We start from the raw sequence: 18,887 nt of genomic DNA, 5'->3' as shown, positions 1-18,887 counted from the left end.
CACACCTGCCACTGGGAAGGTCACATGCTGGACAGTAGCACAACTGCCAACACAAAAGAGAAAAGAAAAACAGAAAGCAAAGGATAAATTCTCTCACCGCTGAAGGTAAGACATGAGTCATAGTCAACAAAACCCAGGTCATTACATTTATTTTGCTACCAAGTTGTATTTTGGCAATAGTTTACTTAAAATATATTCTTCATAACCTAAATTCTACAATCCTTGTTCAAAAATCTGCATTGGGATTAATACATCACTTAGTATGTCATTTCTACTGCTCAAAAAATGTGGAAATTTGGCATTGGTTTTGTGTCTATGTGTAGGGAATGTTGGGGAAAAAAGCTTTACTTCTTAAGTTAATTAACTAGCATGTAATGTTCTCAACTTGGAACAAACCTTGGCATAAGAGACTACACTGGCATTGTAGAGAAACACTATTACTCAGCAGCGGGCAACCACTCAAAGCAGGCTCAGTGGCACCACTGACTAATCACTCGCACACAGCCAAGGCCAGGAGCAGGTTTCAACCTCTCAACAGGAGAACTATTGACCACATCATTCTAATTTAAAAAATAATGTAAAATAAAAAACATCCTTGTTCTAATGGCTGTTATGACCACCCTCCTGGTTTTCCTCCTCTCTCTGCAGCAGCCTCTCCTCAATCACTAATGCCTCCTCCCACCATCCGGATCCCTGTCCTGTACTGACTCCCCATATTTGTAGGGGCCTCAGATTCCATGGCCTTCACCTGCTGTCCCTCCCCACTTCCCAGGCACTCTCTTCCAGGAATTGAGTCATGGTTTCAAGAATCACTTTACCTGTCTGGAATCTCTCATCTACTCATCTGTCAACTCCATTTAGATCTATCACATTTCTTCCACACTGACCTCCTCCAGTGTCTTTCAGTCAGTGTGTGACCATCCACCCAGTTGATCAGGCCAAAATTGTGAGATTTCTTACTGTTATTCTCCCTTGTTATTGTCTTTTTGTTTGTTTGTTTGTTTTCCCCTACATCTAATTAAATAACCAAGTCCCCTGGATTCTACTCTCTGTCCTTGTGGTCACCATGTACAGCTACAACTGCAATAGCTACCTAGCAAGAGTTCCCAGCCTCACCAGAATCCTGCCCTTTAGTTCACACTATGCAGTGCAGTGAGAGAAATATGTTAATTTTCCAAAAACTTATTATCAAACCATTGTCCTTGAATGTTTAGCCAAGGTCCTTAGGATATGGTCCTGGGATATTTATGAGAAGCCATCCTGCCTCTCCAAGTTCACTCTAGACAATTTCCGCATCAAAACTATTTTTTTCAAGGTGTCTGGTATAACATGCTAAGATATAAAAGTTGATTTGGTGGTACTCACCTAGCATTTTTTTAATCAATGAAGAATAGTAACAGTAGCAGTAGGTCATATCTAGCTAATGCTTGCTCAGTAGCAGCAGCAATTCTAAGATGCTTTTCTATGGTAATTCTAGATTCAAAACAACTCTGAGGGGTAGGTGCACATGGTATGCATATTTTACTGAGAAAAAAAAAAAAAAAAAAAAGAGTAAAGCACAAAGAGGTTAATCAATGTGCCCAAGATTCCAGGGTAACCATATAGCTGAGATTTGAACTCAAGCAATCTAACTTCAGAGTGTAGGCTCTTAACCACTATGCTACACACCTGTTAACAAAATACAACAGGACTTACGTACAGAAGGGCAAGTATTTCAAGAAATGTTTTAGTTATTGGTGCATGCTCACTGGGTTGCAAGGTAAGAATGTTTTTCTTACTATGCATGATAGTTTTAAAAAATTTTTGAATCTCACTGGTTTAAAATACTTCTTTCCTTCAACATTTCCTTCAGATAGAGAATTCAAAACATCTTTGAGATCTCAGTTTTAAAGTCATTTTTCTGGAAGGAGGCAATCTCTCTAGTTTGATCTAGGCCCACATCCCCCTTTCCCAAGTCTCCCTGGAATGGGGCATGCTCATCAATAGGTCAGTGCCTGTCATTTCTCACTATATCCTGACCCCTGCCACGGTGCCCAGGATGCATTGGGTATCCTAATAGATTTCTGTTGAATGTATGAAGTGGTTTTACCTCCCAATTACTAAAAAAAAAAAATCATACATACTCTAAATCAAGGCTTGAAGAAAACAACAATAAATCCACCTGCTCATCATTACAAACAGTTTTTGCCAGGTGAGTGGGAAAATACTCAGAATTTATCTTACCGGCCAGGTGATGTTTTTGTGCAAGGTAGGCAAAATGTTCTATGGATGCATCTATCTGCTGTGCTTATTCCAGAGTTACATAGCACTACAACTGACAGGGTGGGACAGAAGCAGGGAGTGGATATACAATGAAGCTGTCTCTTAAGAAGCAATCAGAGAGCTGGGGCTGTGGCTGTGGCTATGGCTCACCTAGGCAGGGTAGGCGCTGGGTTCCATTCTCAGCACCACATAAAAATAAAGGTATACTGTGTCCACCCACAACTAAAAAAAAAACATATTTAAAAAAAAAAGAAAAAGAAGCAATCAGAGTAAAAGTCCTACAACAGGTAACTGGTCTTTCCTGCCAAAAGTATCTGGGTCATACACTGAATCAGACAACACTTCACAAGCTAAAGGCTGCTTTGATTTCCCATCTGTAGTGTGTCTCTGTCAACCTGCAAAGGAGCAGTAAAAGTTAATCTTTAATAAGTCACTCATCAAGGGCTGGAATTTGATTGCCCATCAGTAGGATTACTGCTTATTTGCAAACATATATACCTGAATGGGGAGGCACATCACGCCAACTTTGTTAAAGGGCAACCAACTTTCCCCTGCTGTGGCTAAGGCAACTCGCAGGCAGCAGAATATTCTGCATAATTGATCATCAATGCTTTGCCACTGTGCTTCAAGTAACATCAGGCAACTGGTGATGCTATGCTCTTGAGAGAGTATCAAAGGCAAATCCCCACCTCTTCAGAGTACTTCTTCACACTTAAAGTTTAATGTCTTAAAACTAACTCTTCTAGAATCAGCCTATACTCAGACAAAGTAGATGTCATCATTTCGTTTCCTCAAAGAAAAGTTTTCAGTACTTTATATGAAATTAAAATAAAATTTTAAAGAAGGAAAGAAAATAAACTTGAAATTGCAGGGATTCTAAACTTAAACTTGGGGTGCTTTCCTAATGGCTAACATCAATGAGGAAAAGCTGGAATTGGCTTAAAAGTTATTTCCCCTGCACAACAGTTAGTGAAAATTTGAAAAAGGCCAGGTTTGAGGATGCCAGACGGATCTGGGCAAGAGACCCCAAGCCCAACAATTGAGGAGTAAAGCCCTGAAAGGTGAGCCATGGTTTTGTGGGGTAATCAAAGATCAGGCAATGTTGTGATCTGGGCAGCACTGCCAGAGCACAGGTGAAGGTGGAGAGGAAGACATCTCAGAGGCATCTGTCAAAAAGGTCAGGACTACAAACATATTCTGAGGAAGTGACCTCACAATTTAATAGGGAAAAATAAGAGAGAGAACAGTGGTGGTACAAAAATCTAGATGCAAGAAGGGATGAAGTAAGAAAAGGATAAGTGGAGTATTAAAAAGAGGAAAAGAATCAGAGCAGTTATAGGATTGAATAAGGCCACCTTGAAAGAGTGGGAGGAGAGCTAGCATTTTTTTTTTTTTTTATCATCATCATCATTAGTTTTCTGGAGTAGGAACTTTGCTATCATATGTAGTACACTGAGTTAAGGGGAAAAGGGATATGGCAATTTGGTAATTTCTGAACTAATAATAAAATTCTTAAGAATAGTTTGGAGCTGGGTACAGTGGCGCATGACTATAATCCCAGCGGCTCGGGAGGCTGAGGCAGGAGGATATCAAGTTCAAAGCCAGCCTCAGCAATTTAGGGAGGCTCTAAGCAACTCAGTGAGACCCTGTCTCTAAAAGACAAAAAAGGGCTTGGGATGTGGTTCAGTGCTTAAGTGCCCCTGAGTTCAATCCCTGGTACCAATAATATAATAATAATAATAATAATTTGGAAGAAGGGCTGGAGGTGTAGTTCAGTGGTAGAGCACTTGCATAGCATGCATGATGCTCTGGGTTACATCCCCTGCATGATGCTCTGGGTTACATCCCCAGCATTGCAAAAATAAATGAATAAATAAACGAATAAATAAGAACAATTCGAGGTAGAGAAAGAACCACAAAGAAAGCTACAGAAACCAAGTTGGAAAAAAACTTAAAAGTCAGGTTCAAAAAATACTAACTTTAGCTGGGGAGATAGCTCAGTCGGTGGAGTGCTTGCCTTGTAAGCACAAGGCCCTGGGTTTGATCCCCAGCACCCAAAAAAAAAAAAAAAAGAAAAAAAAAAAAAAAAAACACAGTATCTCAAAAAATACTAACTTTACATTCCTAAGGTAGCAATAAAAATCTGTTTTATCACAGATTGCACAATAGCAGTGCCACATCACCTGGTAAATTTCATAGCAATATTGGCTCCTGCAGATTTGGGGGAAGGGACCAAGAAGACTCGGCTGGTGCATAGTGCTCAGGAACACAGTCCCAGAGGTTGACCAGTATTCAAATTCCATGTGGCTCTACCCTTCAATTATGAATTATGGTGTGACTTTGGTAAGTTAGTTCACTCTTGGGCCTTTTCTGTTTTAGTTTCTTTATCCACCAGTATCAAAATGCAATGAATGCTTACTGCCAACTGTAGTAAGCTACATGAGGAATGCTTTTTCTCCTTAGGAGTGATAATGACCACCATGTCACCCAACAAAATCAGAAGCATGGGCTAAGAAGTGATAATGGATAGTGCTATAAAATTAATTGGAAGGCTGGAATATAATTAGTTAAAGCAGTTCATTTCCAAGTCTCTGTTACTGTGTATGAATAGAGAACGTAAAGATTTCTAAAGACTAAAACTGTTATGAGAGAAAGAGAATGTAAGTTACAATATAAATATTACAAATATTATGGGAGGAGAAACTAAGGAGGTGAGGTTGTCATCACCCTGTCAATCCACACTTCACTGAAGAGTGCGTCAGAGGATTCCAAGCCGCAGGAGTGGGCTGGCCCCAGATGCTTCAGCAGTGTGTAGATCCCAGGCCAGCAGGAGAAATAGAAAGTTGTCGAGTGACCCCTGACGGTAAGGCAGAGGTGGCAGGTGAACTGCCTCTGCCTATGGCTTCAAAGCAGAAGAGGCCTTAAACCAACTCACTCACACAGCTGGCTTCTTTTAGGGACAGAATCATACCTCCATCTCCTAGACCCTGATATTCTGAGTCCATGCAAAACATTCATAGGGCAATGTTAGTTAGCACTGAATAGGCAAGTCTGAGTTGGGGCCTATGATTCTGCTTTTCTTTCTTTTTTTTTTTTTTTTTTTCCCTTAGTTGTTAATGGACCTTTATTATTCATTCATTCATTCATTTATTTATTTATTTATTTATTTGTTTATTTATTTATTTGTTTATTTATTTATTTATGTGCAGTGCTGAGAAAGAGAAAAATAATGCACCAAAGTGGGATACAACAGTGGCAGGGAGTGCAATTTGCAATTCTGGATTGATCCCTCTGATAAACTGACACTTGAGTACTGTTAAAGGTAGACAGTGCACCCATGGATATCTTAGAAAAGAATATTCCAGGGGAGGGATGAGCAAGGGCAAAGGTTCTAGTGGACTGGGTAGGCTCTGGGAAAAGGAGGTCAGTGTTGCAGACCAAAGTCAGGAAAGGAGAGGGGGATGGTAATGGGGTCAGAAAGGACGTGGTAGGGGGGAATCTTGTGGCCCCCAGCAGATGACTTAAGTATTTCACTTTTAGTCTGAGTGACTTGGAAGGCTTTGGGGGCTGGGGTTGAACATTGTGATATTGGGCTATAGTGGTAAGAATACAGTTTGGGGAAAAAAGAGTAGCAGGAGGGAGCATAGCTCAAGGGCTAGTGACCAAATTGGAAAGAGAACAGGCTGAGAGCTTGGACCAAAATATTCCTAGATGCTATATTAAGGTTTGTCTATTTACCCTCTTCCAGTTAATTTAGAGGGTTGTCCATTATTACATCTTGGCCCACATTTCTGATTTTTTGGGTGATGTGTTGGTCATTAGTGGTCATTGTGTCAGCAGCGTGGAGACTAAAACATCCTAGGATTATAGATAGGGGTTGAAAACAGACCAAATGGGTTTTGCTTTTGTACATTAACAAATCAAATTCATGGTATAAGGGAAAAAAAAAACAACAGTCAAGGATTACTGTGTTTTGGAATTAACCAACTGAATAAACAAGTCTCCTATTATCTGAGACAGGGAAAACAAAGAACAGCTCAGGGAATATTTAGGACTGAGGTGGGAGTGTTTAATATTTCAGCAACCCGGTCAACATTCATGAGAATGTCAAGAATATGCACATGAAGGAGTTGAAAACTTGGAAGTCATTTGCCTGTAGATTGTATTTAGAGCCCAAAGATTCTGTTTCCTGAGCATATTCCTGTTATTCAGGAAAGAAGAGAAGGGGACTAAAGACTGAGCGCTGGGGGTACCCCAGTACCCAAAGAACAGAGCATAAAACAGAATTACTAAAGGAGACCAAAGTGGAGTGGGCAGAGGAAGGAGGGAACCCAGCAGAGATAACCTAGAGAAGAAAAATGATCAACATAGGAAGCACTTCTGCCAATGAGATGAGGGAGGAGGACAGACAGATTTGCCAAGGCGGAGGCCATCAGAGACCTGAACAGAGGAGCAGATTTTGTGGAGCAGAGACAGGACAGAGTTCAAGACAGAATAAAAAAATAGAGCAAACAGAAATGTACCCAAGGGTTTGCTATAAAGTGGAGGAGAGAAAATGACATCGTAGTTGGAAGGGGAATTTTTTTTCTCTACAAGAGGGAAAATAATCACAGGGTGAAGGACGCTGTGGTTGATCCAGTAGCAAAGAGCAATCGCTGATGATGCAGGAGAGAGAAGGAATTGCAGAGATAGGAAAAGGGAAGAGGATCCGCAGGGCTTTCAGGGGCCTGGCTTTAGCTCAGAGCATGGATTAAAAATAAAACAAAACAAAATGCAAGTGAAAAGGTCAACAGCAGACATGGTTATATCACTGTGATTTGAAATTTAATCTGATTTTACTCTTTTGTTTCTAAATTGGCTATTATTAAACATAGGTCAGAAGAAAATCATCCAACATTCAATTATGTCAGAGGTCACTTCCTCAGGGAATTCTTTAAAAGCCTAAAGGGTAAAATGATTACCTTTATACAATAATTTGTGGTTGGCTAAAAATATATTTTGGAATAATGTGTATTTATCTATCATATTTAATGTACGAGAGAGAGGGCCTCAAATGATAACAAATGAAAACATTTAGAGAGAATATCTCCATTATATGTTGTGGTGAATGTCATTAGCCAAGCCTGTCTTCCAGTACATTTTTCAACAGTGTGATAATATTTATTTACCCTATGTTATTAGAAACCGAATAGTCACTAGCCTTCAATTTTCACATCAATTGCAGAAAAAAAAGATTCCATTTTCTATACAGTCTAGAATTGAAATTGACTTAGCATCTCGGAACTGTCAAAAATTTCTTTTACGAAAAGGTTTGCTTTACAGAGACTTTAAGTGTCATCCTTGACACTTGCCTTCTATATTCACGCCGCAGGTCTGTGGAAAAGAAACGTTAGAGAACGTCAGAAAAGGTCTCAGAAAGGCTCAGCCGTCATGCTCTGTGCCTCCTCCAGCGTCCTTTGCAGTCAGCTTCAGCACTCTAGATGTCAGGGGGGTCTCTATTTAAAGTGCTAACAAGGAAGAGACGAATACTTGAAAAATATGATATCAGCTACCCCAGAACTTGTCTTTGCTATCAGGTCAGTCTGACACTTATTTTCCAGTGTTATAAAAAAAAAAAAAAAAAAAAAAAGGAACCTCTGTTTTAATTAGAAATAAAAGATGCATATTTTAAGCCCGTGGGATTTACAAATTCAAAATGCAGTCTAAGGAAATCTCCCAGGATATGCATTTATAAAACAGACCTATTCTTTGTCCAGGTAACAAATAAGAAAACAAAATCATGCAAAATTTCTTTACAAGTTCTTTCTTTTCATTGCAAAGTACTGCTCCTGTGTTTCACTTAGAGAGGCATAGTCTTCTACATACTTCTTTTAACTGCATTCCTGAAATCCCGCAACAGATTGCATAGGATGCCATTCAATTTTACCAATGTGAAACTGGTCACATTAACCCACATGGCAATTAAACCCAAGTCATGAAAAACTCCAAGCCCTCATACTTCTGACAGGAGCAAATGAGCAGAGTCACGTGTACCTCCTCTGAATACAGGTGAGGATTTTCCCCGCGATGGAGTGGGATAAGGGAAGGACTGCAAACCATGGCCCAGTCCAAATCATGTTAAATCCTTCTCAGAGCCAACCCAATTCCATAGACCCCTTATTAAATGGTTTTCATTTTCACATTAATTTTTAATTAGGATGCCATTCTAACATTCTCAGGAAACAGAGCTAACTAAAAAATCTTTGAAATCCAGAGGGGCCATGAATAATGGAGGGATTGTGAATTAAGGCTTCTTGGAAGGCAGGCAACTTTCTTTCACAGTAAAGGCTCCACAGTTTGAGCTCCACCTACACTAACTAGCCTTTGAATGTGAAATTGGAACACTTCGTCAGGCAGACTCTTTCCAGAAACATCTATAAAAGAGGGTACACTCTTATGACTTGCAGTCTCAGCAGACCTTGGGATTACTATTTACCAAAGTAGCTCTACTTTTATGCACTGGAAGAACTTGCTGGTTCAGCCATCCCAGAGCACAGAAATTTATTTTCTCAACCCTTTGTTTTTTGTCTAAACGTTATAACCCATATAAGGACTAAATTTGTCAAAAAGACACCTTTAGACTGGACCATTTGGTCACCGATCTTTATTCTGTTGCTTTTCAACCTGGATGGGTGACCTCTGCAACCCACACACCTCATTGCCTCTGTCCTATTCATTCTCCACTGTCTGACTACCCCAAGCCACCATGTTACACAGGAAACCAAACCAGTGGTGATACTTTGCATAATCTTGGAAGCACTGATTCTGACATCCAAATGGTATATGCTGATGATTTCTGAATATGCCAGCAGTCAGGACTATGGTTTTCCACTAAGAAAAGGGGCTGATTAAAAATATGTAGGAAAAAAACCCTTGTCTCTGACTTTTGAAGCAGTCATTTAAACCCCCAAGCTTGAAATCATGTTAAAAAAAGTTCCAAATTGATTAATATGGAAATCACTAAACCATCAAAACTGCTGATGTCATAAACAAAATTCGTCAACAGAATTCATTGAAAGTAAATTTATTGTTTGTTTTAAAAAACAACTGTGTAACACGTGCTGCTCATGACATTTTTGAATCTGGTTTGTTGTTCATCTCTTCTCAGGCTTCAGTTTGGCAAGGCTAAATGAGAAACACGGTACAGACACACAGTTAGTAAGCACGAGTAAGGAAGCAACAATAACACGTGTTTGCTATTCTGTCAAACCTGAGATGTGCCACCCAAACAGTAGTGAAGTTTTAAGATCTGAGCACGCTCCTCGTATTCTGAAAATGATTACATCTTTAAAAGGAAAAGCTAGTGGTATATCTGATTTCACCCAAATGAGGTTTCAGACCAAGTTATCTATTTCTTCTTACAGAACTGAATAAAACAATGTGGCAGGGGTCAGGAATTACTTTGAATGTGTAACTGGAAGATTCTGTTTTAATGGTAATATTGCAACATTACTTTTGCTTCAGCTTTCCCCAGCAATCAGTTCTCAGCTACTATATATAGACTATAGCAAGAAATAAACCTGTGACATACACAGTCAGGTCACTTCTGAGAACCTTCAGTTTTAGGACACTTGTAATTCTCTGACATTCAAATGATAATAGTTCCAATTTTCTATCAAAGCAGTATCAAATTGCACTTACTCCAAAGTTTAAAAAAAAAAAAGAGCACGTAATTTTTAAAAAGTCTTAATATCTGAGAAGGCAGAATTTTATTATCTTTTTGGTAATTTCTATTTGGAGATGGAAACTAAGACCAAAGCATATTGCTTAAAAATGTTCTTGCTTTCCTTTGAAAACATACATTTAAATCTTTAAACTTATCTCCCTCCTTCTAAAATACATATTTAGTTGCTTCTTCACAGACAACCTTATATAATAGCAGAATTCTCAGAAATATCTTATAGTATGAAATGCGTATAGCCACACACAAACATACACAAAGATTCAAAATTCCAGACCCTTCCCTGCTCTGTACTTCACATGCGACTGATTGCATTCACAAGTTATGTTTACCCATTTGTAAGCACACTCAGGTTTCTTAGATACAAAGTCAGTTTAATTAATGCAATAGGAGCTCCTTGTGCACCAAAGAAGATGTGATATGTACAAGGAGAAATTAATACAAACATGAGCCCCTTTGCATTTGTTATTTCATTCCTTATATATCTAAATTTGCGATTCAAAACTTGCATTAAGGCAGCTTTTGCTCTTCATATACTCCATAATTTATAAACAGAAAAAAAAATTCATAGGAGTCACAACATTCATTCCTAGAGCTATTTATCAATAATTAAGTCATTTTTGTGACTACCATTCAGTGTGTGAAATAGAAAACCATATCATCTGTATATGCCAATGACTAAAAATACCTATCCAATGGACTATTAACTTCCTCTGATAAGTTTTTAAAATATGGTCTATTTGGCTCTCATTATATTTAACCAAAAATGTTGGACAACCTGTAGAAGTAGGAGCAGATTGAGTGTATATGTATGCACGCACGCGTGCTTGTATGTATGTGCATGTGTATGCATGTATGTATGCATGTGCCCAATGAGCAAAACAGGATGGAGAGTGGAGGAGTCTGTGAGTCTGGTTTTAAAGGAAAACATACTATTTTGTTAAATAGATTAAAGAGAAAAAGTGTATATGCTGATACATTTATCTAGAAAGCTTGACTCCCAATAACTAAAGCACTTAACACTTTTCATTATGTGGACCACAAAACAAAAACAACTGCTGAGTCCCTGACACCTGCTTAGCCCACCACAGCAGCACCCCTTATAAACTACTGCAAGCAATGTGCATGCACATACACCTTTTAAGCTATTTCAAAGCACTACTGCTAAGGAAATCACATCCTATTTTCAAAAGAACAAAAAGAAAGGAAGAAACTAATTTCAAAATCTTACTAACTTCTACCATGTTGTTTAAAAAAAAAACAAAACAAAACATAAAAGAATCAACTAGAGGGCTGTCTCAAATAATCAGATCCAGTAGGTATGAAAGGTTGATTAAAAATGTTTTTTAAAAAATCTAGCAACACTTAAATAATAATGACATGTAATAATGCTGTGAAGACAGAAATGCAAGCCAACATTTTTTAAAAAAAACTTGTTTTATGTTTAATGGATCATGATCATGTTCAACTCATTTTCAAGAGTATTGTTTGGCAAACTTCAGTCCTACAGTGCTGAGGCAGTGACTTGTGATCAGAAAGAATGCAGCCACATGCAAGGCTTCTAAGTAAGACTGGGTTTCTGCTCAATTCTTCCAATTCCCACAATGGGGTGGCACCTTGTTCTCCTAGGAGATAAGTTCTGTTTCCTAGAATTCATAGGCTTTCATGGTGTAAATCCTCTGTCCATGGCTGACTTTAAGCTAGCAGTAGTCCTCACTGAACAGAGTTTGGAAGAGTGGGGCAAGAGCCACCAGTATGAAGTATTAACATATGCTCATACAGCAGGTATAGATCATCTCAGAAACAGGGATCATAGTGTGGTAAAGTAATTAGGAAGTGATGAATTTTGAGTATTAATTACTTAAGATTTTTATATGATCTACTTTATTTTTAATAATGGTTGGAATTAACAAATTTGCAAAATTTATAAAAATTGCTTTCATAAATAAATGTGTGCTGACTTTAGCAAACCACTGACTCCAGGTACTCAGAGAAGTTTAAATATCTATGATTTTCTTAAATACTGGAAGAATATTAGTCTAATTTTAAAAAAAGAAAAAAGAAAAGGAGGGGAAAAAAAAAGAAGAAAGAAACTTCAGGTCCTGCCTCTGAACATATAATTTGATTTTCAAGAGTAAGCAGGTTTTTGAAATTATAAATGGGTCAATTTTTTTTTTTTTTTTACTAAAAAGCTAGCTTTCATTACAGATTAAAGTCTATGGATTTAGATCTAGAGAAAACATCATATAATGTTCTGTAGGCCATTTAAGAGAAAGAGGGTCATAAAGTGTTCACGGTCCCTTTAAAACAATATACATTTGCCCACTCTCCATTCCTCTGGCCCCAAATGGTAAGTCTACCATTGAAGTTGCAAACTGCAGACAAAGATGATTTATAATTAATGTAATTCCAAAAGACTAGAACTTAGTTTACCCATTGTCTCATAACAAGTCCAGAACCTTGTATTTACCAGATAAATGTTGGTTGATGAATGAAAACTAACAAGCCATTCATTTTCAATATGCCTCAGGAAAGCCCTGGAAATGCGACTGTGCTGCATTTTTGCAGGAGGTTTCCTTCCACCTATTATTCTCTAATTTAAAGAAGACAGTAGCAAGAATTCCTTACATTTTAATTGATGGACAGCAGCCTTATGTCTGTGCATTGTGTAGGTGCCAGTTTCTGAGCTGTCAGATTGCATATATGGAATGAAAAGCCCCCTGGCTAACACCAGAGCTGAAATAAAGTGGCAGTAAGAGCTATTTCGTTCTGTAAATATTTTTGGACGTGGAATATAATGAAGAAAGATGATTTGACTGAAAATGGATTTAGAAGGAGCAGTATATAAACAAGAAAAAGTCTAATGAAAAATGATGAAGATTCCAAGGCTCTGAATCATTGGAGAGAGAAATGCAATCCTATTTTAAACTAAAGATAATATTGTGAACAGGACAGATTTTGTGTTAATATGAATCTATACTTTCCTTCTTCCATGCACTTGACTTAAACAGACATCTACAGAACACATCTGCTGTGTTGTGTAACCTTCTGGCTAAGTCCTGACTCCTTAACTTTCCAGATCTGACATATCTATAACACCCTGAGTTATTGAGGTCAACCTGAGGATCGTAAATCAGGGAATTCTATGAAAATAAAAACTCTTGTTCACATTTTGCAATTAAAAACAAGTTAAAAGGAAGGGATTCATAATGAAGGATAACTACTTTGAAAAGTCAAGAGGCTGTGCTGTATGTTTTCAATTTTAAACCATCATCTTGATATGTTTAGGGTTTTAATTTATGGAACAATCAAGCAATCTTTATATTTAACATTAAATGCCTGAATATTATAAATCACCTTAGATGAACATTTATGGAGGAGTTTCAGTGAAACTTCTGAACAACTTGTCACTTTTATTGTATAGCAATGATTTGTAAAAAATGATATGCTAAGTAATCCTAGAGTATAATTTAAGACACAAAAACAACTGTCAAGAAACAGCCAGAGACTACGTTTAATGAAATCTTTACTGACTAAAGTAATAAGTATTAAATTAATCAACACAACTTAATTGAAGTTCTATCTGTAACATTTTTTATTAGACTTGTTATTAATGAACCTTTAAATGCTACCACTAACTTGAGCTCTGTGTTAAATTTAAATAATGAACCATTGTTCCCACACAAAAAAGAATAAACACTGCTTTAATAGTCCTTTGTTTCAATGGACCTTTTCCTCTCCTACAGAGGGAAGATACAGAGTACTCCCTCCTTCCTCTCCAGGATTATTTACATGGTCCGTAAGATAACATATTGAAGGTTGCTGAAATAACTAAAGCAAAATCGTTAAGAAAGTAAAAAATGTAGTAGCTAAGACTGGAAATGATAAAGGAATTTCAGTTGACTTCAAAGATACTGTTTTCAATCTGTGCTTTTCATGTTTTTTATTTAAACCTCACAGTTATATACAGTCATGCACCACTTAACATTTTGGTCAACCACAACCACATATACAATAGCATATACTACATAGCTAAGCATGCAGTAAGCTATAAAAAAGATCCAAGGTCCAAGATGTTTACACAATGATGAAACCACCTAAGATGCATTTCTCAGAAGGCATCCCCATTGTTAAGTGATGCATGAGTGTATATTTAAGGATGCTCTGGTTTATGGTGGTAAAGACTTACCTGAACATGTCTCCCAAACCCTTCAGCATTCCCTTCTTGGCTTTCATTTTATCCTTTTCCTTTTCTCTATCTTTTTTCTTCTCTTTTCCAGTTTTGTCTTTTTTCCTATCAGTCTTGTCCCCTTTCTCTTGGTTCCCATTCATTTGTCTCTCCAGAGAGTGAGAAGGCTGATCACTGGCTGTGGATACAGATTCTCTCCCTGATCGTGAACTTTCTTCTGTGTCTTCTTCCACTATATAGGAAAAATTAAATAAAATAAAGATAAGAAATATAGTGACTCAGAGCAACAAATAAGAAAGCAAAAATGTTTATGAGAACTTTACTTTCCCACATTTTCTACAGCAGAATGGTCCTGCCCTCAACTTGAATTGCATGGCTGTGTAATGTTGAGTAGAATTAGAAGGGAATATGTAATGCGGATGAGTCCCATGCACAAGTGTCTGCTACATGAAGAGGATGCACCAAGAGCCAGAGAGAAGCAGCTTCCTAGCTGGATAGCTAGATGCTTCTGTATGCACGATAACATCCTGGTTGCTACACAGCACGTATCAGGGGAGGACTTCAAGCCTACTTACACAGCACAGATTTCTCAGGGTCTTTGCACTGCATTTGCAAGATGAAAAGAAAACAAGCAAGTTTCCTTCCCCAAGTACTTCCTTTCTTCTCTGTTAAGGCAATGTAGACACATCCTGGCTCCTCATTAATTTGCTAACCTGTACCACTCACTGTAAGCACACCATTGTTAACACAAGGACTTCTTTCCTCAGGTTTCCAAGTAGGTCCATTTATGATTTGTGGACACCAAGGAGTGGATTTTTTTTAGTTTATAACAACAACAGATCCTCAAGGCCTCTATAAAGTTTCTTTATATTGTTATTGCTAACATCCTAAGTAAATACTACTATATGTGCTACAGGTTCTAATTCCCATACCTATCTGCACAAGGGCAGCTAAAGAGAAGGGAATGGAGCCATGAAAATGAACAAAGCAATAATCCTCACTTCTTCAGATTTTGCAGATAAAGCTACTTAGTGGTAACAATGTTCTTTCCTTAAGTCCATACTTTAAACATACGGAACAAGGGCAGTTCAAACATTTTACATTTGAAAGAATGGCAAATAACTAAAGTAGGTTTCTACCTATTGAAAAAACTTTAAGAATTTCTCTATTAAGTAAGAAGCCTACTAGCAAAATGATACTGCCCAAATTGTATTGTTATATGTGTGTATGAATATGTAATAATGAATCCCACCATTATACATGTATTATTATAAAGCACCAATAAAAATATGGACTATGTAAAAAAAAACAGATGCACATATTAACAGTCATTCTCAGCAGTCTTATCTGAGATTGGCTGCCTAAGATTGTTTGCCAAATATGTTAAGAACTATGGTGTCTTCATTACTTCTTGAATTTCAAGGTCATTTCTTTATAGCATCAACAAATAAAGTATGAATCACTTTGAGTTTCTAGTAACACAGAATCAAATAGGACAATTAGAGCTTCATCTCAAACTTTTACTAAGAACTGACCTTAATATCTCATCAAATGAAATTCAGTCTTGCCTCTTTTCCAGCCAAGGAGCACTTGAATTTTCAAAACAAAGTATAAATGAATCAAACTAGCTATTACAGACCCAGTATCTTAGTTTTCTGCTATTAAAGCCTCACAAATCTGAGAAGAGATTATCAAATGATGGCACAGTCATGGCCAAGTAGTACAGTTTTGTTTTAAAAAAAAATTGCCAGCTATTTTAGTATAACATAAAAAGCAAAGGTGCACAATTCTTTTGCTTGATACATTTGGTTAAAAACATGCGCTGACATATTTTCTATCCCAGCAGGTCATGCCCTGTGTACAGCCAAAGAGTAAAAACATCACTGTGTCTAAATCTGGAAGGTCCTTTGGAGGGCATTTAGACCAACTCTTCCATTTGGCAGCAGCACCCTCACAGTCTGGGGCTACTGTATCAACTATAATATCACTTGTACATTTGTACTTCAGCAAGACCTTCACGCATTTCTTTGATCAACTCTGTGTGTGCCTGCTCAATTCCACGCTTCATACAACACATATTTGGGTGATCTATCATCCAGTCACTACACAGTCTGCCCAGAAGATAATTCCAGGAGTCAGCATTACATTTCAAAAACCTGTTGCCAATCCTGTGTGGACATTTAATGCTGTGACTTGTGGCTCTATTGACGAACTTGGGAAGCTAGATCAAATGGGCACAGGACTCTGGACCAGTTACCTAACCCATATTGACAACTTTTGGTACCGCCCTATATTGGGGTATCTAATATGAGCCACCCTCCTCCAGAGGGCATAATGGCAGTTGGAAAATTTGCTTCTTTTCCTTTCTATCAATTAATATATAAATAGTAATTGTGCAAGTTTGGCAGAGGAAGCCAGTTTCCACATGCAGATGGACACAGTTTAAAATCTATACAATTACACGTGATACTGAGTTAAGGCAGAAATTATTTGTGGTATTCACAGAGTAGACAAAGAAAAACTTGACCAAATGATCCATGAGCTTGCTAATTATATGTAGTCTTTTCAAAGGAGAGTTCCCCAAGAAAAGGCAAATATAGCTTAAGCAGGGCTGCAACGTCCTGCCTAGTAACCTGGAGTGAGGCCTTGTTCTATTTGTTTGCAGACCACTACTTCAACCCTATTTGGGTGTGACCCCAAATTTAAAATAAATGACCAAATCACTATAAATTCTCAAAAGCTAAAAAATGGAGGCCTATTGCTATATTCAAGTGGGCTAGATGTATGCTGGTCAATGTTCTAGGAATGTTACATGGAAACCACATTTGCTTATACTCCCAGAGTTCTTTGTACAATTTTCTATTATTGTACTTCTCATCTATGCTTCCCATTCTCTAGGCTCCAGAAATGTGAACTACCAGGCAGACAGTAGCTGCAAATAATTGCCAATGGAAATAAAAAATGACTGGTAAAACCTGGACAAAGTCCTTTCCCAACCAAATTTTTGTCAGATTTCTGATTCCTCTATCTTCAGGAAAATGCCCACTCTCCTGTGATCAAGTCTAACAAGGTTAGCCCCAACCCAAATACAGCAGCACCAGGAATGTCCATTGTAAGCAATGAAATTCCAATTGGTTTCTGGTATATTTTTGTGCTATTGTTGTTAGTGCTATACATATCATCTAATGGATTTTATGACCCTCTATAATGTCTGAAACTATAAACAAAAAAACGAGCTCAATAAATGTAAATGACTTAGTCTTCCACAGCAACCATTATCATAAATCATGAATGGAAGTATCAGTAGCGATTCTGTTAGTTTTCTGCCTAATAGTTTTGGCAGAAGTTCAAGGGGCATATGTCTGCTCTTGGCTCCATAACAGAATAAATGCAGTGCCTTCACAACTCACTATATGCTGAAGTCATGTTTGTTGCCAATTCTCTTCATATTCACAATAATTTTCTGGTATATGTAATGTAACTTATTTTCTAAATTGGGCGAAATAGAAAAAGTATTAAATCATTTATTAACTTTGTGTTTTGTAACCTCATTTTAAATGAAAACTCCTACCTCACTTTCCTGCCTGAAGCAAGTGGACTGTTTAAAATGATACTTGCACATTTGAGGATTCTTTATGCTTGTTCTAATTTAGATAATACATTATCACAGAAACTCTACTGGGGGGTGTACTGATCTAACTAATTCCTTTGAATGCCAACTAATTAAAAATATTTAGCAATATGGAGCTTCATATGTACAAACATAAGATGTTCTTTTATACTATCATGTTATATATGCTTCAAACTCAGAAATTACTTGATAGAGAAAAATAAGAATTTCTTACTTTACCCTTCCCTTTTGTAAAACTGCTCTGGTTTCTAAAAGCTCAAATTGGTTACATGTGTTTAATAAATATATATTTTTTTCAAGGTCACTATTAAGCTAGTCATATTCTAAGTTTCAAAACCAATCTTTGTATATTTAATACTAGCTTTATAATGAAGGCCATAAAGTATTTTTATTCCCTAGGTGGAAAAAAAAAACACAAAATATTCATGTAAATAATTTTTCAACTAAGAAAAGCAACAGTAATATATCAACAGTAAATGACTTGATCTATTGTGTTCATACACTAAATTACAATGCAAGAACTAATCATAAACTTACATTTAGATAATTTACTATTTTAAATGCTATATAAATTTTGATGTTTTCCACTTTAATTTTGTTCCTCTTTAAAGATTATTTGCTTTCCTTTTGCAGACACCCTGAACAAAGAAACATGATTATCTCCTTCCAAACAAATAGAAATGTCTATTTTTGACAACATTTCTGCCTGTTTTAACCTGCTCAGTGCAATGAACTCTCAGCTACTTTCCCATGTGATTACCTATAAAGACAGGTATTTTCAAGTTTCTTTTTTTAAAGAAGGTAAAGTGTGAAGCTGCTTATTTCTCTTTCATGCAGCACAGTCATTCTGCAATTAAAACATACCTAATTACCATGTTTTCAACAGATGCAAATCTAGCTCAATTAAAATTCTAGTCCATGTTACAAATTAAGCTAGTCAATTCTGAAAGGTATCATGTTAGGATTGGGCCTCCAAGAAACTTGGAAAAGATTGGGCACATAGGTATTAATGATTATGGAAAAAATGGCATTGGATTTCAATTGAACCTCAAAGTTCTGCGGCTTCTGCCATCAATAAAACACAT

General features: G+C 37.2%; 1 protein-coding gene across 21 annotated transcripts in view; it reads right to left on the bottom strand.

Moving 5' to 3' along the window:
• The window catches only part of Pard3 (par-3 family cell polarity regulator), a 649,712-nt gene that overhangs the window by 183,324 nt on the left and 447,501 nt on the right, over positions 1-18,887 (bottom strand). For 19 of the 21 annotated variants that reach the window (XM_047521509.1, XM_047521522.1, XM_047521510.1 and 16 more), the window contains one exon: positions 14,172-14,403. In XM_047521509.1, the coding sequence (XP_047377465.1) occupies positions 14,172-14,403 (232 nt within the window). Of the gene's footprint in view, positions 1-9,309; positions 9,427-14,171; positions 14,404-18,887 lie in introns of those variants that run through there. The other 2 variants (XM_047521527.1, XM_047521528.1) reach the window with 1 other exon arrangement.

Source organism: Sciurus carolinensis, chromosome 12, assembly GCF_902686445.1.
Source record: "Sciurus carolinensis chromosome 12, mSciCar1.2, whole genome shotgun sequence".
Taxonomy (NCBI): Eukaryota; Metazoa; Chordata; class Mammalia; order Rodentia; family Sciuridae; genus Sciurus; species Sciurus carolinensis.
This window is presented reverse-complemented; position numbering and strand designations above follow the sequence as displayed.